Source organism: Salarias fasciatus (assembly GCF_902148845.1).
Source record: "Salarias fasciatus chromosome 7 unlocalized genomic scaffold, fSalaFa1.1 super_scaffold_4, whole genome shotgun sequence".
NCBI lineage: Eukaryota > Metazoa > Chordata > Actinopteri > Blenniiformes > Blenniidae > Salarias > Salarias fasciatus.
Window position 1 is genome coordinate 11451509 of NW_021941229.1, and position 27978 is coordinate 11479486.

The window sequence follows — 27978 nt, forward strand, 5'->3', positions numbered from 1 at the left end:
CCGGTAACTACTTGGCAAGAAACAAAAGCATGTTCAGGTGACATGCAGATTGTCCTGGAGGCAGGTGCAGATGTCCCAGGATCACTTCTTGGAACCACTAATTATAATGCACATTTCCATTCACATTTCCATGCACATTGCACGGTGGCGTGGTGGTTAGCGCTCTTGCCTCACAGCAAGAAGGTCCTGGGATCAAATACCGGCCGGGGCTCGGGGCCTTTCTGTGTGGAGTTTGCATGTTCTCCCCGTGTGTGCGTGGGTTCCCTCCGGGTACTCCGGCTTCCTCCCACGGTCCAAAAACATGCATGGTAGGTTAATTGGTCACCCTAAATTGCCCCTAGGTATGAATGCGTGAGTGAATGGTTGTCTGTCTCTATATGTCAGCCCTGCGACAGACTGGCGACCTGTCCAGGGTGCACCCCGCCTTCGCCCACAGCAGCTGGGATCGGCTCCAGCCAACCGCGACCCCGAAAGGGAGCAGCGGCAGAAAATGAATGAATTTCCAAATTTATTGCTTACTGAACGTATAATTTGCTTACGTGGCTAATTACAGATCATATTAGCCTTTATTGTCAGAGATGTCAAAAAATGAGTGACCGGATAAAATGTAGAGCTGTCTGAGTTTTTACAAGCATTGAAGTCTCCAGACAAAAAACCTGGCTGAAAATATAAAGATGTCTTTCCCTTCATGGCTTACTGATTCAAGACATTATCTTGATTTGAACCAATCATAACTCCCATCATCTATTAAACCAAAGCTTCCATAGTAGAAATGTACTTTTGCAGTGAAACACATCAGGTATATTCTTCAAAGCATTCTAAATGTTGTTTAACAGTTTGTGGGCAGATACAAAAGATTTTTTTTTTTTTTTTAAATTTTTGTTTGAAGCAGCCAGTTATTTTCTTTTAGTAATAAATACACAACATGCCAATCGATGCAGATGGTTCCCAGCTAATCTTCTCTGACAGCTCATTTGTTTTCTTCGGCTCTGCTGCTTGGTGGAGTCTGAAGGATTGCGCGCTGCTTTTGTTAAACTCTTCACCTTGGCACACGTTTGGTGGAGTCAGGCATTCGTTATTGAGGCTCAGTGGAAGGCATTGCACTTACAGTTCACCTTTCAGATTTCATTTGAATTGTCCTTTTGTGAAGCAGGAAAGATGATTATCACGTCGATTTATCGCAGCCAAAAAAACCTATCTAGGAAGTGTTTTGCTGGTGAGAAACTTCCCCTAAAACATTAATCACATCTGACATGTATCCACAGGCAGTTCAGTAGGAAGTAGAAACAGATAAACATAATTGACAGATGAAAATAAGTCTGTTCCACATCCGAGTTGTAAAGACCATTTCTCTTGGTTGTTTTATTGTCAATGACTGTTTGTTACTTTACGAGGCAAAAAAAACTTGACTTCTCTATGCCTGTAAAGGAGAACATAGAAAATAAGGGTCCGACCTCATGAAAGCAGGTAATCACTTGACTTCTGGTCTTTCAAGCAGTATCAAAAGAAAATTGTGTTTGATCATTGTTTCAGGTAAATTAAAAATTGATCACAGCCTGAGGGGGACCACGGACCATGGACACTGAAAAAAAAAAAAAAGCCCTGCTCCTTCAGTAGTTCTCAATTGTTAAAAACGGAGAAAAATACCTTTAATTTTATTTAGAGCAGCTGAATATTTGAGATTGTTTGACAACGTTCAAATAAAAAAACAAATCAGAGTCACTTTTGGGTCATCACTTTGTTTACTACAACAAAAACTGCATACATCAGCAAGCTGAAATCCATCTCGAAATGCATCGTCATACTCGCGTCACCTGACCTGGAATAAACCAACAGTACAGAGCTGCTGTGGGAACCTGAAGCTTCACATTCCAGATGTTCATCCAGTCACTGGATTGTCGGTGAATGCCGAGTAGTTGTTTTCAGATACAGTGACCAATGGCAGGGAGGGGGCCAGCGTGTCCACTGAGGACTCCAGTTCCTGAGGGGGAAAGTTTGAATTATTTTTCAATTAATGTAAAGGCAAGGAGCATAAATAAACTTGCACATTAGAAATTTAACCATTTTGGAAGAAGACATGATCACCTATTCAATTAAAAACCAAAAAAGGTGAACGTTCAAATGTATCTTATGAGATAAGATCAGATGGCACGGTGTCTCAAATTAGATGATGAATGAGGTTATAAGCATCATGCTTTGGAGTATTTTTCTCTCGATCTTGTTGGTCTCCAATTCACACAAGGAACCGGCAGATTCTTCTTCATTCCTGCTTCAGCTCGTTTTTCTATGAAAATGATCACATCTGCTTCTGATAAGCCGTCGTTTAGGTTTAAAATAATTTTAAAATACTGAGAGATTGATTGATTCACCACTGAATCCGATGATTTGTTGGCACAAAAGAACAAATTACACAAGCTAATCAATTCAGAAATCAGAAACCTTGTTCACGTTGATAAAATGGTGACCTTTAAACACAGCAAATGACTTCTTAAACTTGCATACAGGTATTTTCTAGAAAATAAGACCTGCAATTTATTAAGGGCGTTATAGAGTTAAATTTAGAAATCAGTCCAATAATATTTTCTTGATCATTAAGGAACAGCTGTAGACTTAAATTTAGGTTTTACCTCAGAATCGGAGTTTTCATCTTCGGATGGCAGACCCATGTTGGCCATCAGATTTTCTTTGTCGGAGGACTTTTTTCGAAGGGCAGCCCACTGTCTCCTGTTGAAACAAGGTCAGAGTCGCCATGTTTTAATCCCTATGTTGCTCAGTGGATGTTTCAACGGCAGCATCTGACTTCAATGTTTGGATCCCCCCTCAGATCCGCGAGTACCTTTTACTGAAAATGAAAATGCCGGTCACCACCAGAACGACGAGGAAGAAAACGCCGAAGATGACAGGCGCGTGGCTGTGTCCGCTGTCCGCCTCTTGACAGGACTCTCCCTTGTAACCCTGCAGACACTGGCAGCGAGTCGCTTCGCCCACTGTGATGCATCTGCCGTGACCGCTGCAGTGCTGGAGATCACAGGAGGCAGATTCCTTCACCGGAAGGATGGAGTTCTTAGTGTTTGGAGACTGTGGAGTCTGATTCTCTCTGGCTTTGGAACCAAGCGAGGCCGTGTTTGAGGACGGACCTAAAGAAGAACAGTGAGCATTAGCGATTATGATTAATGTTAATGAAAAGAGACTCCTGATGCCGACTGAAATAATCTGTGATAAACCATAATTATGAGCAGATTCGTGAGGGTTAACAGAAACTCACAGTCCTGTTCATCGGACTGGTCCGGACAATCGATCTGTCGGTCGCAGAACTTGCTGCTGCTGATGCATTTTTCTCCGTTAAAGCAGGATTTTTCTCCAGCAGGACAGGGAGGAAGCGGAGCACATGAAGTGACGTTGACGCTGAGGAAGCTTCGGCCACATTTACACGTCCGGCCTCCGGGATAGGGCAGGCACAGGTGTTGGCAGTCTCCGTTGGTTTTGGAACAACTATTTTCTCCTGGAGAAGAGAGGTAAAGAGGGGAGTGACGCAGTATTATGTCTCTGTGAAGATGGTGATGAAGGATTCTGATTTCTAGATCTTTTCAGGCAAAGCTGGCCTTAAAGTTACCAAGTGCAGTTATTGTTGCACTTAGGTTTCTGAATGCAAATACGTGTTAAAAAAAAAAAAGACAACTTGTCACAAAGAACCTTAGACTGGAGAACAGTTTCTGGTTTTCAGCTTGAAAACAATGTGGAGTCACTTTGTCTAAAAGTTAAAATTTAAGCAGATTCCGATCTTAAGATAATGAACAGGGGAGGGAAAACATTTGAAAAACAAATGACATGCTGGATCATAAACATTTCAGATCGCTTTAAATTTCAAACTGAAAGCATCTAAATAGCACCTAATTGCATGAGTTTCACCCCTTGCGTTTTGTACTTTGCACAAATTAAAATATATCCATTTCATGTCCTATCTAGAGTCCTGTATCTCTGCTCAAAAGGGCAGTACCAATTTCAGACAGTGTGTCCTTAGAATTTTCTAATATGACAGAAAATTCCTCATGGTTGTGTCCAAGGACATCACCCGTCTCTGTGGGCAGTGGTTGAAAGAACTGGACGCCTCCTGGTCTCAACATGCCAAGAGAAGCCAGCCATTTCAAAGGGATAAACTTTTTTTTTCTTCCTTCCTTCATCAGACTGTATGCTTGGATTGTACGAGGTATGAGGAGAATAAAAAGTAGCACTATCTGAGAGTACAGTGTGTGCAATGGCTCTATTCATCACTGCTCTTTCCCGCTGCAGCACGGAGTGATAGAGTGGGATCTCTCACAGCTTGCCAAGCCCCATCTTCCCCCAGGTATCACATCACTCTGCCATCTATTCAGCTATTCAGCTCAAACTGAGCCTAAGTGAGTCTTTTCACTCTGCCTGCAGTGTCCAATAACACACTTACCAGCCTCCTCGGGTCCAAAACAGAGAGGGAAAGTAGGGTGAAAACATGAGCATGCAGGAAGGTGTAACTCCTGATTTATGACCAACAGCATGGTTTGGCGTGGCTCTGTTTTATAAATGAAGCCGACAAACCAGGGCAGGCATTAAGTATTATGTCAAAACGGATTTGAGCGTTGAGTCAAGTGAACAAACCTAAAAGGAAACCGGATTCAGAAGCCTCTACAAACATTAAAGTGGTTGTGAAATTGTCACCACCTTTAAAGACACTTGATGAAGCCGACGCAAAATTCTATCCACAGTTTGGTGTGCGTTTAGCTCGTCATTTGTTCTCCCTCTCACTGAAACTCTTTGCTTTTTCTGAACTGCATTATCAGCATGAATCAGCAATACACATTCACCAGCAGAGTCGTGACGATCTCATTGTAATACCTGCTCCCTTAGTTCAGATTCCTGTCACTCCTCTATGCTACACCCTGTGTGTCTCATGTTCCCTCTTGTGGTCAGTAAGATTTTACAGGAAGGCACTTTTTTTTTTTTTGAAGGGTGCAAATTCAGATCTGCTGCCAAATCCATAATGCACATTTACAAATGTGGCACCATCCAAAAAAGAATCAAACCGGGCGATCCACATGTGTATGGTCACAAAATAATCAGACAAGCTAAACAGTTATGGGAAAAGCCAGAAAATTAGCTTTAAGCTACAAAGATCACATTAGATCCATGTATGCTTTTAATTGCATGTTAGAGTGTTATGTTAAATAGTTCATTTGGCCATCAGCTGCCCTGCTTCACAGATTTCATCTTCAGATTACCACTTCTGTATTTTGTTTTAACTTGTCTGTAACTGGGCACATATAAAAGGCATAACTAAAATTAAACGGATCCAGCTTCTTTAAGTAGTACAGACTCTGAAATGCACTTAGTGCTTTTTTACAAGTTTTTATTTATTTATTTTTTATGAACCCACAACTTCAAATATTTCTTTCAAAAAGGGTCATGACGGGGAATGTTGAGAATCTGGTTTAGTCACATGTCTACTCGCTGTCTTGTGTTCTATTCCCTATATCATTTTTGTGTCTAAATTTGACCCACAATAAAGTCTGTGTTGAGCTCCATCTACTGAGGCTGTCATCAGTCTTGATGTTGCACAAAAACCTTAAATAACTGATAAGAGATTTTCTTTTCCAAAGACAAAAAATAGAAAGCTTAATTATGTCAGGTAAATGTGAGAAATATTAAAAAAAATCCCACCTAGTTGCAGGTAACTACAAACCGTATCAAAGTACTATTGCAACAAAGTACTCACACTATTTTCCTTTACCTTCAGGTTTTCTGTGGGCTCCTTTTATTTCTTACCTGTCTGCGTGTCGTTGCTGAAGGCTCTGATTTTCACCATGCTGGTCTTTGTCTCAAACCACAGTTGTTTAGGCTGGAGGCCATCGGTAAACCACACTCTGGTTACATCTTCGCAGGGGGGAAGGAAACGAGCGTTTCATAAATGGTCACATTGAAGAAAGAACAAACTAGTATAAAAAAATCTGAAGCGATGGATTCAAGTGCATGTTCTCAACACAACAAAATAGGGGTTTCAGCTCAATGAAGCAGGCCAGATAGAGTCGAGTATTACAGTTTAAATATGTACAAGAGATTGCCGAGAATAACCAGAGTGAATAATTCATTGTGACATTAGTCTGCAATGCCACCTGCTGCCTGAAGGGGATAAAGAAATGGAACGAGTGGCTCTGAACAAATTTAATCAAATGAATTAAAAAGTCTCATTAATGATTAAACTCTGCTCATCTGTGCCGTACCTGGAATAATAATAGTGTGACAAAAAGATGGCCCTCACCTTTGCCCAGAGTGACCCACAGGAAGATATTTGCAGTGTGTGTGAAGGAAATGAGCAGATCCGCCCCTGTGGAGAATTGCTTATATCCTGTTCCGTCCAGTCGAATGGAGCTGATCACACCCTCACCTTAGGAAAGACAAAGCCAGGCAGAAATACAAAAAAAAAGGAATTCAAACACTTTATTATTGTGATTATTTGTGGAAAAAGTGACTGCTGCTTACCAGTGTCTGCCCAGTATATCATGTCTCCCTGACTGGAAAACGTCAGTGACGTGGGGATGCTGGATTTCCTCCACAGCGCGGCTTTACTGCGACCGTCCATCCAGGCACACACCACCTGCGTCTGAGCCTTCCCACTCACTCCCACTATTGCCGTGTAGCACAGGCGGCCCGTGGGAGGATGCAGCGCAATCGATGTGGTGCCCTGAACAAACAAAATTAACTTGCTGCATTCAACATAAAAAAGTAAACTTGCTGCAAATTCAAGTTAAAACTGACGGTGATACATTTGAGAATAAAATCTAAAGTTATCAACATCTGACTTTCAAACTTTAAAGACCTCTGGTGCAAGTAACCTTTAAATTACATGCATGCAGAGGTTATATTAGGAACGCATAAAATACTTCCAAGCCGAGTTTAAATACTGAATTAAAAGAGGGCCGATGTGCAGAAAAGAGTAAATGAGAGTAGGGTTTCTTTCACCATGAGCGATCCCTGCCGCAGTGAGGTGGTGTGGCCTTCATATCGGGACGTCACATGGATGTCAGGTCTCTCACTGCTGCTCCAGTAGAGGTTGAGCGTCACCCAATCGACCGCCAGAGCCGTGACCACGTCATCCTTGTGAGATGGAGAAAGCATTTTTGCGTTTTGAAAGCGTTTTGAACCACAAAAACTGGATGTTTTTGAGACCAATGTGTGCTGCACTTCACATAAAACATTATCTTGCTTCAAATGTGACTATTGCCCACTCTATAAATTAAGAATTTCAATTTTCTTAGAATAATCATGCAAACCTTCAGTTGTAGGACATGTCCAGCCTCCGTGAGACCCTGCCTAGACCTGGAGCTGCTCAGTCTCAAAACATCCACCGATCCTTGCCCTGAATAGGCCACATACAGAGAAAGATCGCGGATGGAAATGTCCATCTCCAGGGCCTCATTTGTGTTTGGGAGGGCCAAAGGTCTGTTGGTTGGCATTTTCTTCAGAGAAACGCCATCTCGACGCAAAGAACGCAAGTAAATCTGCAGGTGGAAACAAAAAGAGAGCATGTGTGAGTTGAAACACCTTCAACCAGAAAGGACAGCTTAGCCTCTGAAGTTTTCAGTGTCTGACAGGAGCAGAGGCCTGCAGGCCGGGCTGTCAAATACCATCAGGAACCGTTTACCTGATAGATTGTGTTGCGAGACAAAAACAGGACGAATGACGAGTCCGCAGGCACAGAGCAGGTGATCTTGTCTTTGGACAGCAGCAGTCCCTTCGGGCATCGACAGACGCCTACAGGTGCCGACACTTCAGAGGGCCTGCTCACAGCTGGGGCCAGGAGGCAGAGGTGGGAGCAGGACAGCTGGCCACAGGGCTGGGAGGCAGCTGGCTGGGAGAGGGCGTGCACGAGCTGAGGAAAGAGAGGGAACAGAGGTATGACTGTTGAAAATCTACTTACGAGGCATTTCCTTGAAGTTGCTTCCAATTAAAGACTCTTCAGGAGCAAAGTCCACATCAATACAGGGCAGAAACTCACTTTCAGCCCAAACGGCTGGCCCGGTCTTTTAAGGAGGACTTTTTGATCTTTGCCGCTGTTCTTCTCAGCTGAGCGGACAGCTCTGCGCTTGGTGTCGGACCAGAAGACGCGATCATTGAAGACCACCACGGAAAAGGGGTTTGGAGTCTCAGCTAACTGCATAATCTAGGAAAAAATAAACAAAGTTGCATTGTAAATTAATCTCAGATGAAAATTATGTCCAGGGCATGCATACAACCCAGCCCTCTGGTGGGCTGGACCAATAATAATGCCCATTTCAAATGCTTCCCAATGAATGACTGTTTTTTTTTTTTTTTTGTTTTTTTTTTTGTTATCATCCTTGTAGAAAATAGACAAATTTCACAACATCCTCCATTCACAGTATGTTGCATCCACCTGCATGCATGTTTTCACAAACTTACCCTCAGTTTTGCTTTGATGTTCACGCTCCCTTGCCAATAGGAGTGCTAGCTTTCACTGCTTCAAACTGAGTTTTTTACTCTTCTTAGTGTTGTACCATTTTCAAAATTCTCACAAGCAAATTAATTAGATATCCATCTTACTTTAAGTTGAGGAAAGAAGTCAATGCCGTCTTTGTGTCTGGTTTGACAATCATTTATAGATACGTATATTTTACCTTGATGTTTTCACCATCCAGAGAGGCTGAGCCTATGCAGCGTAACTTCTCATCAGCCCAGTACATCCGGTCATCCAGAAGGTCGTAGGCCAAACTGACGGGCCAGCTCAAGTCACTGCTCACCACCACTTTCCTCCGCGAACCATCCATCCCAGACTGCTCAATCTGAGGCTTGCTGCCAATCTCAGACCACAGCATCAGACTGAGAAGAAAGATTTGCATCGGATTAAAATGATTAAGGAGGGCTTCGGTTTCAAGCATCTGCTTCACTTGGTAAACCAAGTTGTGATTCTCACCCTTTGTGTGGCAGCAAAACCAGTGAGCTCGGTTGCTCTAGATCTTCACCCAGGACCACGGTGAAATCCTGAGATTTCTGTGTGGTGCTGCTCAGCTTCACGGCTAATATTTGGCCAACTAATCCATCCACCCAGTACAGATTGTTACCGACCCAGTCCACAGCGAGAAAATCAGATTTAACTCCTGCGAAAAGACATAACCAGTTAAAACTTCTAGAATTATTCTTATTTCCATGAATATGTTTAAGGAACACGAAAAAGGTGTAGAAAAAACCCTGGGTGGCGTACCTTTGATTAGTGTCCTTTTGTTGTTGGGGTTGTTCATGTCAGCGTAGCGGACGCTCTGGTAGTAGGGGCTCAGCCAGTAAACTCTCTGTTGAGCCCAGTGATAATCCAACGAGAAGACTGGCTGACTGACCGAGGTGAAAACACGCAAAGTGCCACTGTGGACTCCAAACAATAAAAGCTCCGACTGTACAGATGCCAGAAGTAAAGGCTCATCTGAAGATAGAAAAATGAACAATGACTTGTTATATATCCAAAGAAAAGGTTTGGCCATTATATCATGTTCATATTGGTCTGCTGAAGGCCATACCAGACCAGATGTGGGCCTTTGAAAATTTGTTTAGTCTGGAAACAATTTCCTGTTTGTTTTTTTTTTATTATTATTATTGAACAGACCATCTCGTCGTGACACACCTTTTGTTTTGCAGCTTTTGTTGTCAGGTTCCAAGTAAAACCCAGGATGACAGTGGCAGGTGTAGGACCCGCGGGTGTTCACACAGGTGTGATCGCATAAAGCATGTGGCTCTGAGTTGCACTCGTCAACGTCAACACAGGTCTGAGTGGTATACTGCGGCCTGAAACCTGAAGTACAGAAGCAGGTCTGGAGGGAAATAAATAGTGAAAAAGATGGCATTAGTTTGTAGAACTGCACAATGAAAGTTCTGTGGATTTTTAGATCCGTGCTACAATCTCAGAGCAGTGCTATGAAACGGATCAAGATTAGTTCAGAGCTTCCATTCGAGTACTAACGGGTCCTGCTGGCGTGCTGACACAGTTATGGTCACACTGAGGCGCTGATGGACTGGAGCAGTTCCGCTGACCACAACCCACGCCTTCGTCGGAGCTATCGACGCAGTTGGATTTGCCATTGCACAGCAGCTTGGGGTCAATACACTCTCCACTGCCACACTGGTACAGGTGAGAGGGGCACTTTTTCGGGGTGCCTGCAGAAGCATATGAAAAATCATTTTCACAAAGAAAGGTGTCTGATGTGAAAAAGTGAATTAGTTTCAAGCATTTTTTTAACCTTTGTTACACAGATCCATGTTCAGACAGTTACAATCTCTCCCCTCAAACCTCAGTCATTGACACGTGAAAATGAGAAAACTGAAATTACCCGCTATTATGAAAATGATGGAATTATTCAGCGTATTAATGTGCAGGTAATCTAAAACATGACCAAATAATATTTGAAGTAGAAAATGAACCTGAGCACTCACATCTGTCCTCATCCATGCCATTTAAGCAATCCTTCGTGCCGTCACACCTCCACAAAACAGGAATGCACTGAGTGCTGTCTCGACACTGCCACTGGTACGACCTGCACTTCTCTGGTGGAGTGTTGCAGTTCTGAAAAAGCATGATAATGCTTAAAAGATGCTTCTCGGATATAAAGCACTCGCGTTCCATTCTTCTGTCCTTCCTCACCGTCTCATCCGAGCCGTCTTTGCAGTCTTCCTCGCCGTCGCAGAGCCACTCTTTCTGCAAGCATTCGTGGCTGTGAGGGCATCGCAGCTGCGACAGGCAGCGCGGCGGTCTGGAGCAGTCGGCCTCGTCCGAGCGGTCGCTGCAGTCTGCATATCCGTCACATCTCAGAGCCTCAGAGACACACTGCCCGCTGGCACAGCGGTACTGGTCTTTCGAACAAGTTACTGAACCTGGCCAGAGAAGGAAACAGAAATACAGACATCATCTGACGTTTAACTTTGTTGCTGGTTGCATTGATCTAAACTGCCAAGAGTCACTCACCACACTTTTCTTCATCCGACCCATCGGCACAGTCTTTTTCTCCATCGCACAGAAAGGTTTCTGGTATACAGCGAGTTCTGTTGTCACAGCGGTGGTGGCAGTCCTCCGTCTGGGTCGAACAGTCCACTTCGTCAGATCTGTCCTGACAGTCGTACTGCCCGTCACACACGCGAGTTTGTGGAACACATCTATTCCCGTGAGAACAGCGGAATTCACCTGGGAAAGAGAAAAACTTGGACAGGTTCAAATCTGATATGTAAATTCTTCAGTTCTTCGAAACCTCTCTCTACAGCTCAGCGAACAAACCCTCTTTGCACTTCGTAGCACATCCAACTTCGTCAGACCCATCTTTGCAGTCCTTTTCTCCGTCACAGACGTGGCTGTACATCACACACTCCAGACCGTCTTTACATGGCTTGAAACCTCTGCGACACTTCAAAGGTTCTGACTGAGTGTTGGGCACATTGGAGGCTTGGCAGAGAGGGAAAAATATGCATTAAATGGGTGATAAGTACAACCAGCCAACTCTTTCATCTTTTAATAGATTTTTTTTTTTAAAACATGCTGCTGAAAAACATGTTTATGTTTTTGTAGTTTAACTACAGCCTGTAGACGTCTTACCAGTCTTCTGTGGCGGGCACCGTTTCTCATCCGAGCCATCGGGACAGTGAATCTGGCCGTCGCACACTTCTTTCATTGGGATGCATTTTCTCTGGTCACTGCACAGGAAGTCATCTGACGTGGAGGAAGAAAAGTCACTCATTTCAGAAACATGATCTGGAATCATTTTTTGACATGAGACTTTAAAATTGATCACATTGAAATTGATAATTTTCTGTGACATCCTTCAGACTGTTTCAACTGACAGCCTTTATCTGGAACAAATGAACAGTTAGGTTGCAGATATTGAGATTTATTACTTCTCTCTGAAAACCATGAACAGGATAACGGGTTATCTGAAGGTCAGAATTGTGGGAATAAAACCTTCTCCAACTGTTATACTGTATGTCTCAGCCAAAAAAAAAAAAAAAAAACTCACGAGATAAAAACGGTAGCCTCAGAAGCAGCGAGCTCGTGACTGAATCCCACTGAGGGTTGCATCAGACAAGCGTCTGACACAAAACTTGTACCAAATCATGATCCAACTAAGGATACCACAATAGGGTGAAGTCAAGGAGGATAAATAACTTGCTCCTCCTAAAAAGGAAAAATAAACTTGCATGTGTGCGTAAACATTGATTCCATTTTCAACCAGAAAATCAGCCGTACTACATTTTTGCAATATCTGTGCAGCCATGATTAAATTTCAACATTTATTCTATTTCAGTACCATGCGAACGTTTATGATTCATGTCAACTGTATTCATCAGTGACAAACATGATGTAAACTACTGCAACCACCTGGTAACTTACTTGGATTTTCACATTTGGCCACACAGTTGCTTTCATCGGATCCATCCGGACAGTCTCTTTGTCCATCGCAAAGCTGCTGCTGTAGGATACACGCAGTTGAACCTGGACAGCGAACTGAAGGTGCAGCGCAAACCGATGTAGGAGTGAGGGCGGAAGACTTTCCTGTCGCAGCAATGACTGCATCTGCAAAAAGAGAACCTGATGAAATATCTAATCGAGCCCCAGAACTTGATAACGTTCATGAATATGATTCAAACTAGAGGTAGTATACCAATGTGAGAGCAGGATTTCCAGCAAGAGAGAGTAGACATTGTGAGAACTTACCACAGCCCAGTTCGTCCGAGCCATCAGGACAGTCTCTCTCTCCATCACACAGGAGTTTCTTTGGGAGGCAGCGTTTGCCGTCAGCACAGCGATGCTCGCAGGTCTTGGTTGGCTTCCAGCAGTTCATCTCATCCGAGTTATCCCGGCAGTGTGACCTCCCATCGCACACCTGAGCCTCAGGAATGCACATTTTTCCGTGGGCACACTGAAACTCGCCTGCAACAAAACAATCAGAATCCCAGGTTTTACTCAATCTTGTAGGTTGAGGACTGAACATTGTTGTTATATTGACCAGAAAAAAAAAAAAAACCTTGTTTGCAGGTTTCCGTGCACCCCCGTTCATCAGACCCATCTGCACAGTCGTTCTCTCCGTCACAGAGGTGGCTGTAGAGAACGCACTCTGTGCTGTCGTCGCACAGCTTTGAGCCGATGCGGCACGCCGGGACCTGCGTGCGAGGAGCAGAGGCAGCACGACTTGGACAGTCGAGCTCGTCAGAGCCGTCAAGGCAGTGAAGGATCCCGTCACAAACCAAACTCCTGGACACACAGCTCCGACGGTCCTTGCAGAGAAAGTCAGCTATGGAGAAAGCGCCATCATTTAATAACCAAGGTTACTGAATAAAGAACCAAGAATAAAACCTGAATTGGTGTTTAGGAGCTTACTTTGGTCAGCACACGTTTTGACGCAGTCCTCGTCAGATCCATCAGGACAGTCTTCTTGTCCATCACAGAGCTGTGCTGGCAGAATGCAGACAGATGAATCTGGGCACAAAACTGAAGGACTACTGCAGGAGGGGCTCTTTGTAGAATCAGTCATTTCTCCAGCATCTAAAATTAGAAAGTGGAAAAAGATATGAAATCAAAGCTGAAACCTTATGTTGCCAAGATTCCCTTCAAAACTGCACCTTGAGAAAAATACTTGTGATAAAACAGTTACATGCCTCCATTTCTTCTCAAAATAATAGCAATGACTTTGCCATGTGAAAAATTCGTATTTGAAAAATGAGAAAGCAGTGCAACAAACACTGCTTTCACAAAGAACAGCCACATCTCAAACACTGAACACTCACCACATCCCAGTTCATCTGATCCATCCCGACAGTCTCTTTCTCCATCACAGACGTGACTGTACAGGACACATTCAGTGCCATCTTGGCAAAGTCTGGATCCTAAACGACACCTCAGGGTAGATTTTGGAGGTGTGGGAGGAACTACATTGGAACAGCCAACCTCATCTGAGCCATCATTACAATGAGCTCGACCGTCACACACTTGGTTCCTGGAGACGCAGCTCCGGCGATCCTTGCAGAGGAAGTCAGCTGAGGAAGATCAAATAAGTTTTACCATACATTATGGATATCTAAAACATCCAGTAGACAGTTCACAAATCTGTCTATAGTGATTTTTTTATGAAAAGCACAACAACAACAAGATGATGAAGCAGCCTGCTTTCTGTCTTTAGACAAAGGTTATCAGTAGAAACTATTACATTCTCAAGCTATTTACTAGGTAAGTGAGTGAAACAACATGATTTACCTGCATGTGACGAGAATTAATCTTGCAACTTACTCCAGTAAGGACATCTTTGCAGACATTTCTCATCAGATCCATCAGGACAGTCCTTCTTTCCATCACATATCTGTGCTGGAATGAGGCAAACAGAGGAACCTGGGCACAGAACTGAGGGGCTGGTGCATGGAGGTTTGGTGGGAGGCTCAGTAAATGGTTCATCAGATGGAGGAGAATCACCTAAATGTGAACAAACAGAAGTGAATCCCTCTGCAATATGGAGATGGTGGCACGTCAACATGACAAGAGTCTGAGTTTCATGCTCACATCCTATTTCATCTGATCCATCTGCACAGTCTCTTTCTCCATCACAGACGTGACTGTACAGGACGCATTCCGTCCCATCCTGGCACAGTTTGGATCCCAGACGACATTTCAGGGCAGTTCTTTGAGGTGCAGGAAGAGCTACACTTGGACAGCCGACCTCGTCTGAGCCATCGTGGCAGTCAGATCGACCGTCACACACTTGAGTCCTTGAGACACAGCTACGGCGATCCTTGCAGCGGAAGTCACCTACAGACACAAACAATACTTGCTCACACTATCTAAATTAAGTCAAACTGTATCTGCTTTTATGCACATGTTTAAGATGTAGTCATTTCATTCTCAAGCTACTCACTCCAGTACGGACATGTTTGCACACATTTCTCATCAGATCCATCAGGACAGTCCTCCTTTCCATCACATATCTGTGCTGGGCTGAGACAAACAGAGGAACCTGGACACAGAACTGAAGGACTGGTGCACGGCGTTTTGGTGGGAGGCTCTGTTATGGGTTCAGGAGGGATTTTTAGGCTTGAATTTTTCACATCAGAAGCATCACTCTTTGAAATATCTAGAAAGCATGGAAAAAACAAAGGCAGCAGCACATCAGCTGATTATGAATGTCAGAATTAACCTTTGTGACCATCAGTTATCTGCCTCCATCTCAATCAATCCCATGTCTTTTATTCCATTACCCTAACAAAACTTTAAGTTCTCCATCACTACAGACCAGAACCCTCAGATCTTCCCCTTCTCCTCCTGCCTGGCTGAACCATCTCAAACATTCTCTGTCCAACATTTCTCTCCTCAGCATAGTTTCAAACAGTATCAACCTGATCTGTCTAATGGTCTCTAATCTGTTCAACCACCCTCTAATCTTTTTATCAATCCTGTCTTTTATGGTCATTCCCAGTGGAAACCTCATCTTCAGCACTGCCACCAACTCAGCCTCCTGTCTTTTACAGTGTGACAGCTATCGAACCATACATCAGACAGGGAAACCTCCCATTTTCTCTTGCTGCTATGTTCCTTTCAAACAGCAGCTCCGACTCTCTTCTCCACTCTTCAGTACGTAGTCGATCCCGTCCACCTTTATGAGAAGCAACCTTCACGTAACACTCACCACATCCCAGTTCGTCTGATCCATCCCGACAGTCTTTTTCTCCATCACAGACGTGACTGTACAGGACGCATTCAGTCCCATCCTGGCACAGTTTGGATCCCAGACGACATTTCAGGGCAGTTTTTTGAGGCGCAGGAAGAGCTACACTTGGACAGCCAACCTCGTCTGAGCTATCGTGGCAGTCAGATCGACCATCACATACTTGACTCTTTGAGACACAGCTACGGCGATCCTTGCAGCGGAAGTCACCTACAGAGCAAAAACAAATATTGGTTCACACTGTGTAATTGAATTAAGTCAAACTATATATGGTTTTATGCACATGTTTAAAATGTAGCCATTTCATTCTCAAGCTACTCACTCCAGTATGGACATCTTCGCACACATTTCTCATCAGATCCATCAGGACAGTCCTTCTTTCCATCGCATATCTGTGCAGGGCTGAGACAAACCGAGGACCCTGGACACAGAACTGAGGGACTGGTGCACGGCGGTTTGGTGGGGGGCTCAGTAATCATTTTATTGGATTCAGGAGATTCACTGTCTGCAACATCTACAGCAAAGACATCAAGTTGTCAGAAACAGTTCATGATATATTGTACAGCCCATTCCCAATCTGGGCTGACACATTTTGGGTTCCTGGTGAGGGTGGAGAGAAAAAACTCTTTCCGTGTGTTCAGGCGATCCAATCAATCTGCTCACTTCCACTGTTTGGGTGTGGTGAATCTTTTTTTTTTTTTTTTTCCTCCTTAGGTATAAACCACTCTTTACAAATGCAAAGCTGGAGCCAGCAAGCTTACACATCCGTTCCCATCCACGAGCACGGTCAAGAGGTTTTGTGCCTTCCCTCTCTCACACATCTGAAGTCTATCACCTGTGTGCCCCTAATATACCTTCCCCTACCATCCTACTCCCCCTAGAGGTCAACTCAAACGAATGATAAATGGCTCCTCCATATATACATAAAAAAAAAAAAAAAAGCTTTCAATACTCACCACATCCCATTTCATCTGATCCGTCGCCACAGTCTTTCTCTCCATCACAAACGTGACTGTACAGGACGCACTCAGTCCCATCTTGGCATGGTTTGGAGCCCAGGCGACACTTCAGCATTGTTTTCCGAGGAGCAGGGAGCGCTACGCTTGGACAGTTGACCTCATCTGAGCCATCGTGGCAATCAGACCGACCGTCACACACTTTGCTTTTGGGGACACAGTTCCGACGGTCTTTGCAGAGGAAGTCCACTACGAAGGGTAAAACAGTGCTTGTGAAAAGTAATGAAACTTGAGAGCAATTTGAACATTTTACAAACCTATGTAGATTGCTGGATTAATGAGTATACTCAGACAGTGTGAAGCTTGGATTGAACAAAACATGATATCAAAAAAACAAAATTAACTACTTCATCCAAATCAAGGAATTAAAAAAGCATTGACTCTACTCACTGTTAAAGGGACACTTTTTGAGACATTTCTCATCAGATCCATCAGGACAGTCCACCTTTCCATCACATATCTGTGCCAGATTGAGGCAAACAGAGGAACCTGGACACAGAACTGAAGGACTGGTGCACGGCGGTTTAGTGGGAGGCTCAGTTATGGGTACAGGAGGTTTTAGGCTTGGATTTTTCACATCAGAAGAATCACTCCCTGCAACATCTAGAAAGACAGCAGAGAAAAAACAAAGGGAGCACTTCAGCCGATTATGAATGTCAGAATTAATCTTTGTGACCATCAGTTATCTGCCTCCATCTCATCCATGCCATGTCTTTTATTCCATTACCCTAACAAAGCTTCAAGTCTTCTATCACTACAAATTAGAACCTGAGATCTCCCCCCTCTCCTCCTGCCTGGCTGAACCATCTCAAACATTCTGCTGGTTTCTTTCAAAACAGCAGCTCCGACTCATCTCCACTCTTCAGCGTGTGGTCGACCCCGTCCACCTTCACAAGAAGCAACTCCCACGCAATACTTACCACATCCTAATTCATCTGATCCATCTGCACAGTCTCTTTCTCCATCACAGACGTGACTGTACAGGACACATTCAGTGCCGTCCTGGCACAGTTTGGATCCCAGGCGACATTTTAGGACAGTTTTTTTTGGAGGTGGAGGAGGCGGCTCTACAGTTGGACAATTGACTTCATCCGAGCTATCATGACAATCAGATCGACCGTCACAAACTTGGCTTTTGGAGACACAGCTCCGGCGATCTTTACAGCGAAAGTCACCTAAACAAAGGAAAATAGATTGAAATGACCAACTACTATCTGGTTAGTGACAAATACAAAGAATAATCTTGCTTCTTACTCCAGTAAGGACATCTTCGCACACATTTCTCATCAGATCCATCAGGACAGTCCCTTTTTCCATCACATATTTGTGCTGGAGTGAGACACACAGAGGAACCTGGACACAGAACTGAGGGACTGGTGCACGGCGGCGCAGTGGGGGGCTCATTAAAAGGTGCATTGCGTGAAGGAGAGTCAGCTTCTTCAATAAAAGCAGCACTTTTTTCAACATCTAAAGAAAGAAAATCAAAACGCAGAAGTAGGTTAAAATTAACAGATCATTATGCTTAAAATTGACACTGAAGAGTGTAAAACACTTACCACATCCAATTTCATCTGACCCATCCCGACAGTCTCTGTCTCCATCACAGACGTGACTGTACAGGACACATTTTGTGCCATCTTGGCACGGTCTGGATCCCAAACGACACTTCAGTGTCGGTTTTGGAGGTGTGGGAAGAACCACATCTGAACAGCCAACCTCATCTGTTCCATCATTACAATGAGCTCGACCGTCACACACTTGGCTTCTGGGAATGCAGCTCCGGCGATCCTTGCAGAGGAAGTCAGCTAAAGAAGATCAAAGAGAAATTATACCATATATTTTGAATACCTAACATTTATTTACTATAGACAACTCATAAATCTATTTGTGCATATTGATATTTATGAGAGAAAAAAAATGTAAAGCGCAACAAGACCACTAATTTATCTTTCGAGGAAGGATTCAAGCAGCAAGAAATATATTACCAAGCTACTTACTCCTGAAAGGACATCTTTGCAGACATTTCTCATCAGATCCATCAGGACAGTCCACATTTCCATCACATATCTGTGCTGGACTGAGACAAACAGAGGACCCTGGACACAGAACTGAGGGGCTGGTGCACGGCGGTTTAGTGGAAGGCTCAGTAATTACTTTATTGGACTCAGGAGACTCGCCTAAATGTGAACAAACAGAAGTTAACTTCTCTGCAATGTGGAGCTGGTGGCACATCAACATAAGAGTCTGCTTTCATACTCACATCCTATTTCATCTGATCCATCTGCACAGTCTCTTTCTCCATCACAGACGTGACTGTACAGGACACATCCGGTCCCGTCCTGGCACAGTCTGGATCCCAGACGACATTTCAGGGCAGTTTTTTGAGGTGCAGGAAGAGCTACACTTGGACAGCCGACCTCATCTGAGCCATCGTGGCAGTCAGATCGACCGTCACACACTTGGCTCTTGGAGATGCAACTCCGACGATCTTTACACAGGAAATCGGCTGAAGAGGATAAGGGAGGAACTTAACAGTTTATTTCACTTGAAACTTAACCCTGAGAATATAAACATCCAACCATAATTATCAAAAAGCAGTGAACTGATTCTTTAACTACTTACTTCTGTATAGACACCTTTGCAGGCATTTCTCATCAGATCCATCAGGACAGTCCTCCTTTCCATCACATATCTGTGCTGGACTGAGACACACAGAGGAGCCTGGACACAGAACTGAGGGACTGGTGCACGGTCGTGTGGTGGGAGGCTCAGTAAATGGTTCAATGGAAGCAGGCACATTATTCAGCCAGGAATTTTCCTCAATAAAATTTGTACTCTTTGTGGAATCTAGATAAACATTAAGACCCAGAAAGATTTATTACTACATTTTATGAAGCAATGATCTGCTTCTTAAACATCTTAATGTTCAGATTAATACGCACCACATCCCAGTTCATCTGATCCATCTCTACAGTCTTTCTCTCCATCACAGACATGACTGTAGAGGACACATTCGGTCCCATCCCGGCACGATCTGGAGCCCAGGCGACATTTCAGTGTAGTTTGAGGAGCAGCCACATTTGAACAGGCCACTTCATCTGACCCATCGTAGCAATCGGATCGACCGTCACACACTTGGCTTCTAGAGACGCACTTCTGACGATCTTTGCAGAGAAAATCATCTGGAGGACATGAATGAAAATTACCACATACCTATTATGGTCAATAAAGTTCAAATGCAAAACAAAGCATAACTTACTTTTTAAGGGACATTTCTTCACGCAGTTCTTTTCATCAGTGCCATCAGGACAGTCTTTCTTCCCATTGCAAAACTGTTGTGGAGTAATGCAGATGTGAGTATAAGGACATTTGACAGACGGGCTGACGCAGGCTGGTGTACTCTGAGCAGGAGACGTTTCACTCATTTGACCGTTTTTTGGTTTTGCTGCAGGTGTGGTCACCTGTGAAACATCTTTCGGGGGAAAAAAAAAGCTGTCAAACTGAATAGTTCAATATTAGAACATAAAAACAAGCCGACTACCAAATGTCTGATTTCCACTTTAGAAAACTCACCACATTCAAGTTCATCTGATCCATCTCTACAGTCTTCCTCCCCATCACACACATGGCTGTATAAAACACACCCTGTGCCATCACTGCAGGGCTTTGAGCCCAAGCGACATTTCAGGATGCTTGCCTGCGTTACAAGTGGCGCTACGGTTGAGCAGTCAACCTCATCGGAGCCATCACGACAGTGAGAGCGACCGTCACACACAACATTTCTGGAGATACAACTTCTCCGGTCCCTGCACATGAAATCCTCTGAGACACGGTGAGAAAAGAACATCAGCAACTTGGAGGGTAATGCTATTAAAAAAAAAAATCTCAGATCGAAAAGTTGCACCATCATACAAGAAGAACTCAATACCAGGTCAGCTTTATACCTTTGGAAGGACACGTTCGAACACAAAACTCCTCATCATCTGCTTCAGGGCAGTCTTTTTTGCCATCGCACAGCTGAGCTTGTGAGACGCAGACTGACGAGTGTCGACACAACACAGATGGTTCATTGCAGGCTGGATAACCGAGCACTGAAGATACAATCATTAGAATAACACCACAAGTCATTTCAGAGCTTCAAAAACGAACAAAAATCTAAAAATCCAACTGAATAAGAGATAGGCTTAAAGTTTTCTGAGAAAAATCAACTGGACATTTTTCCCCCCTCTTTTTTTTACAAGTTAGGATTAAACAGATATATAAGCTGATGAACAAATTGAATGGTTGAACACCAAAACTACAGCACCACCTACCACAACAACAATTCAACCCCCATTTAAAGAAAACATACAATGCTGCTCAATTTCATCTGACCTGTCTGAAGTTTCCCAACTGCAGCGATCACACTGAACACGTGATCCTTCACGGTCATGTCTTGAATGAGGCTTCCATCGCGCTGATCCCAAAGCTTAACAACGTTATCGGACACCGTCAACAGGTACGGTTCAAGTGCAGCTGCAACTGAACCCGAGATGTTCCATCGTCTTCCAACTTTGTGGCTTCTCTCTTTCAGCAAACTCATTTTCACCAGGCCTGGGGAAGAAGCAAGAACAGAAGCTTCATAAAACTTACGGAATGAGACATTACGACCAGGGATTATAATGACAGGGGAATTCTGTAGTTTAAGTACTATTAGATTAAATTTCCCTTATCGTTTATAGTGAGAGCTTAGGAACAGATGATGGACTGTCCAGCCACGAAACGGCTTTAATAAAAAAAAAAAAAAAATCATTCATTTTTAAACCAACTACTTCAAAATGTCTCAAATCAATTCAGTGATTTACTCAGTGACTGACAAATGCGTCATGCAAAGTACATATAAAGAATGTGTGTCCAAGTTAATCAGATAAAGGTGTATTCTAGTTCCAGAGTGTGTCGAACAAAATCTAATTCATGAAAGAAACCAACCTGCTTGATTGGAGTTCCACAGCAAACTATTAGCCCTGAGATCAAAGGCGACGCTCTCTCTGAAGCCTCCGGCTATCTGCAGCAGTTCTTTAGTTTCTCCTCCTGCCATGCTCATACTGAGAATCCGATCGTCTTCCAACCAGTAGATCAGACTCCCCACCCAGTCCAGGTGCAGGTCTCGGATGGCGCGTGTCGTGTGGTACAGTCGCTGTGGCTGTTTGACGGCCGTGCCAATGCTGTTTTGGTCACACGACACCCAGAAAAGACGTCCAGTCTTCTGGTCCACAGTTATGAAACAAACTGAAGGGAGGCAAAAAGGAAAGTGTGATTATTTCAACAGTTACAAGGTGAATCATACTGGAGGTAAGGAGAAAGAAACCTCATGATGAAGTTATACCAGCAGGTGTTTACCTGGCAGAGGTGCTGGGACCTCCTCAGTATTGCCTTGTTTGTGACTGCTGCGTTGGATGTGACCGGTCTGATTGACCCAGTACAACCAGTCTCTTCTCCAGTCCAGATCAAAGGACAGGATGCCGTCTTTAGCAGTGAACAGCTGGGTGTCGATGTTTTCTCTGCCTCTGTACTCCACCAAGTGGACTGTTGTAGCTGTATTATACAGGAATCGTGGATCTGTGAAACCAAACAGATTCACACTCAAATATCAGCTTTGCTTTTAAGTGGAATGAAATTTGATTGGATAAAACAAGATCTCAAAGCAAGATGTAAATATCTGAACACAAAAAGGCAAATTAAAGATTCAATAAACTCACAATCACAGCTCCCATCGGGCAACAGTAATTTGGCGTTTGGACAGGTGCAAGTGTATCCCTCAGGGTTGCTTTTAGTGAGCTGGCACAGGTCGCAATCCGTCTTTCTACATGCCGAAGACCCTGATCAATGACAAGACTTGTTTATGATGTCAAATGACATAACAGCAGCATGAAACTTGAAAAATATTTTCTAAATTATGACATTTTTATCCTTTGAAGTCAAGTAAATACCGACTTCTGGACCATTTAACCCTCTCACTGCAACACCTGGATTTGTTTTCAAAGAACACTTCAAAACTGCCAGATGTTGAAAGTTGAACAAAACTGAGAAGCTCATGTTCAATCATCTGTCAATTCACAGTACAAGCCATCCAGTGTCAGTCAAATTTGTTTTTAGTCACTGATGGTCAGTGTATTGTCTCAATTTCTGTACTTTCTTGCAGTTTCAGACTTCTGGACATCAAAACGTTTCAGAGTTGTGGTTAAAAGCAGTCACTGGGGACAGGATGAGGATGAAGCAAATTTCAAATTGAGGTAGCATTTCATTCAACAACGCTATGACTTGAAAGAAGCAAGAGAAAAGTTTGTGTGATGCAGATTTCAGAAAACTCTACAAGAAAAGAGACGTTCAGAAGTACCTTGGGGCTGCTGCAGCTCATGGTAGACTGCCAACAGTGGCAGTTCAGTTTTCAAGAGTAATTTCTTCTGACTTGGTTGGTTTTGTGCAGCTTGCCACAGTCCTTGATCATCAACCCAGTAAAATAAACTCTCAAACACAGCAAGGCTTAGAGCCGGTCCCCCGTTGAACAGTCCAGAGAAGGAGTAACGACCAGATCCATCCGTCATCACCATCTCTACAGACTGAACAGAAAACAAATGGAGATCACTTAAAGCACAGAAATCTCCAAGACCAATACAATGTGTGACTGAAGCATGAATATGAAAGTATGCAAATGGATTTTACACAAGTTTCTGGACATGTAGGTTTCACACGTTCTGTGCCAGGTTTCCTTTCCAAAACTCACCCCCTTGAAGTCACTGATCCAGTACAGCCGCATGGCAGCTACATCTGCGGTGAGGCTGTGAGCAGACTGAGCAGTGATGATCGCCAGAGAGCTCCGTTCTGACCCATCCATCCACGACTTCTCTAGTGTTTCCCTGTCATTTGGACCTGCATCCATCCAGAACATTGAGCTGCAAGACAGGGAGCGGTTAGGATGAATCACCTCTAACCTCATGTACCATCACGCTTTGGAGTATTTTCTTGATTGCTTGAAATTGCCACAGTTCCAGTAAAAGCTGTTTTTTTCTAAATTTAGAAGACTCCTCAAGTAGATTACTTGAAGTTCAGAGGGATTGAAGATAACACGCACCTCTCCACAGGTACAAGCACCAGCTCAGACGGGCTGATGTTTTTGCTCAGGACAACTGTGTAACTTCTCCCATCGGACGCTTGCATGTGGATTGATTTTGTGACTTGATTGGTCCAGAACAAGTTTCCATTGAGCCAGTCACATGCAAGACCAATGATGCCAGGCTCCCCTTTAAAAACAACAAAAAAAACATTTTATACACCTTTGTTCACCAGACTTTTCCAAATTCCATAAACTAAGCATAACTAACCACTGTAAGCCGTCCAGCTCCGCTGCCCATCACTTTTGTAAATCTTGCCGCTGCGGTCAGCCCAGTAGTACCACCCCCGGGCGACATCAAACGCCAAGGCCACTGGGTCAAGCACCGCAGTCTGGACAACCTCGAACTGCTGGGACTTCACATTCAACAATCCCATCGCGGTCCTCTGCATCATCAGCAGTCGAGTCCCATTACCTTGACAGAAATTAACACTGGATGCAGTTGAGTGTTATTTACACAGCATTAGTGAGCTTTTTATCTTTAAAATAACCTCAAAATCATCTTCAAGCCATTAATCAGCCCTGTACGAGAAACATCAATCACTGACTCTGAATTGAAAAGAATCTAATCAGTTGCTTATTTTGTTGAATTTTGCATTTCATAATAAAAAAAAAAAACCTGACTTTGATGTCTTTCTCTTTAGAGGTAAATTGCTTGATTACCTAAATTACAAGGCCTCTTCTCAAAATCTGGTCACAAAAGGTTTCTCGCTTTAGTCATGAGTTCATCCATATCAAAGTCACAATCAATTATCATTTTAATTAAAGTCCGAGGGCACTTTGTTGGCACTGATCATTTGAAAGAACAAAATTTAAAAAGTTACAATAATGATCAGACCTAGATGAAAACATTGACCAGCATTTTCTCTGTCTGTACATGTAGGTCAGTGTATCGCCATAGAGTGCTACAGCAGTACTCTGGACTTAGAATGAGCTTCAGCTATCAGCAAACAACTTATGTGCCACGTACAGTATACATATTTAGATAAACTGTGAAAATGTTGCCTTTTTACCTGAAGCCAGGCATGTGTTGTCTTCCCCCAGTTTGAAGCCATGTCTGCAGTGGCAGAAGAAGGACCCAGCTGTGTTGACGCAGTAGTGAGGGCAGGCGGGAAACAGCGTGGCACATTCATCCACGTCTGGGAAGAGCGTTCATATTATTTTCACGAATATCAAGGAACGCATGACAGAGCTGTGAAAATTAAAAATATTTATGCTGTTTGGCCAAAGGTGGCATGAGGGATGAAATATCTGCTGAAATTCTTCCATCTATACAACCCTTAATTTTGGGGATTTTGTTCAGGGTCACACACCTTCACACACTAATCCGTTGGGAGAGAGCGTATAGCCTGCAGGACAGGTACACCGAACGCCCCAGGGCTCATCAGAACACCCGTAGCTACAGCCGCCATTGTTCATCTCACAGATCCGGCCTGCAGGACACCGTGTTAAACATTACAAACGTTCATGCCCATGCAGCATATTTTGTTGCAGCACTCTTCCCTTCATGCTTACCGCAGGCTAAAGGCTCATCACTGCCATCAGAACAATCGTACTGCCCATCACACATCATCTCAGCAGAGAAACACATCCCTTCAAGACACCGTGCGCTGTTCTCGGTGCACACGCCTGTGAAAGGGAGAGATGAGCTGGATTTCACAATTATATCATCTGTACCTCTGTTTTACATTTTAGACATGTAGATTTGGAAGTCAAACCGCATCGTCTTCCTCACCACAGTCGTCTTCATCAGAGTTGTCCATGCAGTCATCCTGCCCGTTGCAGCGCAGCTCCTCGGGGATACAGATGTGGTTCTGACACATCCACTCGGAGTCCAGACAGCCGTCGATGGCCGGGCAGTTCTCCTCGTCCGAGCCGGTGGGACACTGGATTTGTCCATCACAGCGGGCCGACGTGTCAACACAGCCAACGGTGTCCAAACAGGCAAACTGACCCCGTGGACAATCTGAGGAGCCTGACAGTGCACAAAGAAGAAAATCCAAAAGGGAGCCTCTGTTAGATGTTCTTTAAAATGTGCTATAAGTAACACAAACTTAAAGAAAACTTCCCCAAGTATATCTTCAATCATGGTCCATTTTGACTCGAGATAGAATATACAACTAACCAGGACAATTTATTTCATCAGATCCATCCAGACAGTCTCCTTGTCCATCACATCTCAATATATCCGGGATGCAGAGACCATCATCGCACTGCCACTGGCCTTCAAAGCATTCTGAGATTTGTCCTGTTGACAAAGAAAAAACCGGAGACACAATTCATCCGTTCTGTTTAAGTCACAAACAGGATTACATTTCCCCCCTCCCAATAAAAAAAACTACACACAACTAGATGACCCTCCAAGACAGTGTAAAAAACCTGATAAGTCAGCTGATTTTCTCAGTTTTACACCTCCATGCCACATTTTTTAACATAAACCATTATATTTTTGACACAAACAGCTAAATCAAGCAAAGTTGTTGAAAAGTTATTGATTAGATGATAGATCTACTTTCACAAGTAGATGCAGTTCCGTGCAAAAGACAAAAGTAAGAATACTGAATATTTAACGGTCATGGCTTAATCCACTAAAAAAAGTGACTGAACACAAGATAATCCAAAAGTGAGTCAATGAAACAATTGCAATTTTTCAGTTCCTTCATGCGATCTCTAACAGACTCTGTAATGTTAAGATCAAGGATCTGTGGGGCCATGGCTTTACTCACATGATGCCTAATTCAACTGTATATCCAATAGTACTTAATGGCATTGGCCACCACCGAAATTATAGTTTGCTGTAAAATAAATCTATAAATTAAATAAATTAAATCATACACTCCTGTGGGTTTTGCATAATGGGTTAGTATTACTTCGTTCTGACATTCCTGCTTGTTAAATTGTAAAAGTATGGGTATCAGTTTTTATTTGATCTTGTTGTATGAAATCTTTAGAATTTACCAGTGTAGAGCTGTTCAATTTCAGCATTTTTTTTTTTAGCTTCATGATCAATGAGCTCTACCCCTGCCAAATAAATGAACAGTAAATGAATATGAGCCAAGCCAAACAAAGGTTCTCATTCAATAAGATGCATTACTTTATGTAGTGGGGTAAAACTATAAAAACAGCAGAAAATTAACTTGTGAAAAAAAGACCTAAAAACGTGGAAAAAGTAAAAACTAAGTGAATAAAGTTTTGTGTGAGATATTCAATCTAATGACCAACCTAAACTAAAATGTCATGTCCAGTCCCTCAGAATGTTTGGCTTTGATAGTTGGATCGTCTTTGTGGCACAAAGACGATTGTGCACATAACAATTGAAAATTTGTGTTTCTTTCAGACATGGCAGCAAATTATTTGAAGTTATCAATGAAAAAAAAAATTACCTCTGGAGGTTTCCAAAATCGCAAGAAGGTGCAAAGAAATGAACATGCAGCGGTCCATGTTGGCCCGCTCAGCTCATCTGGACAAACCGTGTCAGCTGAGAGGAAACGCTTTAATGCGCTGTCACTGCAGCACGTGCGTCACAGCGCGCACTCAAATTGGTTTCCTTTAAGTTTAGAGGACGACATAATACTATTTTAAAAAAAAATAAAAATCTAGTCTGAAACGTACAATACAATGGTGCACATTTGGAAAATTTTTACGCATAAACTCCTGTTTGTTGATTTAAAAAAAAAGCACCAATGATGCGTAATATCTCCAAGATCAAGAGTTGACACAAAACCAAATGAAATTAAAGAGTTTCATCTAAACCAGAACAAGTGAAGCGCTTTATAGGTTTCAGTCCAGATTTTTCCTCAACAAAGAAAGACACTGATATTCCTTTCTCTCTTTTTTTCCAATTTATGATAAGGCCTCTTTGTCTCTGAAGTTTCTTTGATGCTGTTACAATAGCGGACTTCTGAAGCAGGAGAACTAGTTTAATATCAATGGATTACTTTTTTCTTGGCTGTTCTCATCAAAAGGATCGAGGCTTTGAAGTGTGCCAGCAGCTCCTTCTTCTGTCCACAGGTCAAGAAGAGTTAGTTTTACAGATGAGCAGCGATCAGCTTATCTCACACGCAATAAAACCCTTTTCCGATCCTAT

The 27978-nt window shown here is 43.2% G+C and overlaps 1 protein-coding gene across 1 annotated transcript; it reads right to left on the reverse strand.

The window, feature by feature from the left end:
- Positions 1-1820: 1820 nt before the first annotated feature.
- On the reverse strand, positions 1821-27332 carry LOC115383429 (low-density lipoprotein receptor-related protein 2). The gene is made up of 48 exons (XM_030085608.1): positions 27275-27332; positions 26017-26139; positions 25627-25866; positions 25407-25520; positions 25205-25324; positions 24905-25030; positions 24103-24306; positions 23853-24021; positions 23505-23673; positions 23118-23340; positions 22121-22339; positions 21710-22009; positions 21116-21334; positions 20686-20778; positions 19364-19443; positions 19159-19247; positions 19002-19090; positions 16682-16930; positions 16048-16239; positions 15687-15935; positions 14567-14812; positions 14300-14479; positions 13801-14049; positions 13394-13558; positions 13041-13307; positions 12731-12946; positions 12407-12520; positions 11615-11728; positions 11300-11464; positions 10994-11209; positions 10673-10902; positions 10465-10594; positions 9991-10188; positions 9659-9826; positions 9248-9460; positions 8960-9143; positions 8664-8865; positions 8027-8191; positions 7673-7900; positions 7302-7529; positions 6991-7125; positions 6511-6712; positions 6290-6415; positions 5797-5904; positions 3266-3502; positions 2837-3137; positions 2628-2724; positions 1821-1981 (listed from the first exon to the last, which is right to left on the reverse strand). The coding sequence occupies exons 1-48, from the start codon at positions 27330-27332 to the stop codon at positions 1880-1882; spliced, it is 8511 nt and encodes a 2836-aa protein (XP_029941468.1). The 3' UTR covers positions 1821-1879.
- Positions 27333-27978: the final 646 nt, after the last annotated feature.

Bases quoted from the DNA above. Each gene is read 5' to 3' on its own strand.
- LOC115383429 (XM_030085608.1), bottom strand. From the start codon at position 27,332: ATGGACCGCTGCATGTTCATTTCTTTGCACCTTCTTGCGATTTTGGAA. The intron at 13,559-13,800 runs GTGAGTGTTCAG...TTCTAATTTTAG, and splicing joins ATCAGATGAACTGGGATGTG to ATGCTGGAGAAATGACTGAT. The intron at 10,189-10,464 runs GTGAGTGCTCAG...ATGCTTCTGCAG, and splicing joins TGGCATGGATGAGGACAGAT to GCACCCCGAAAAAGTGCCCC.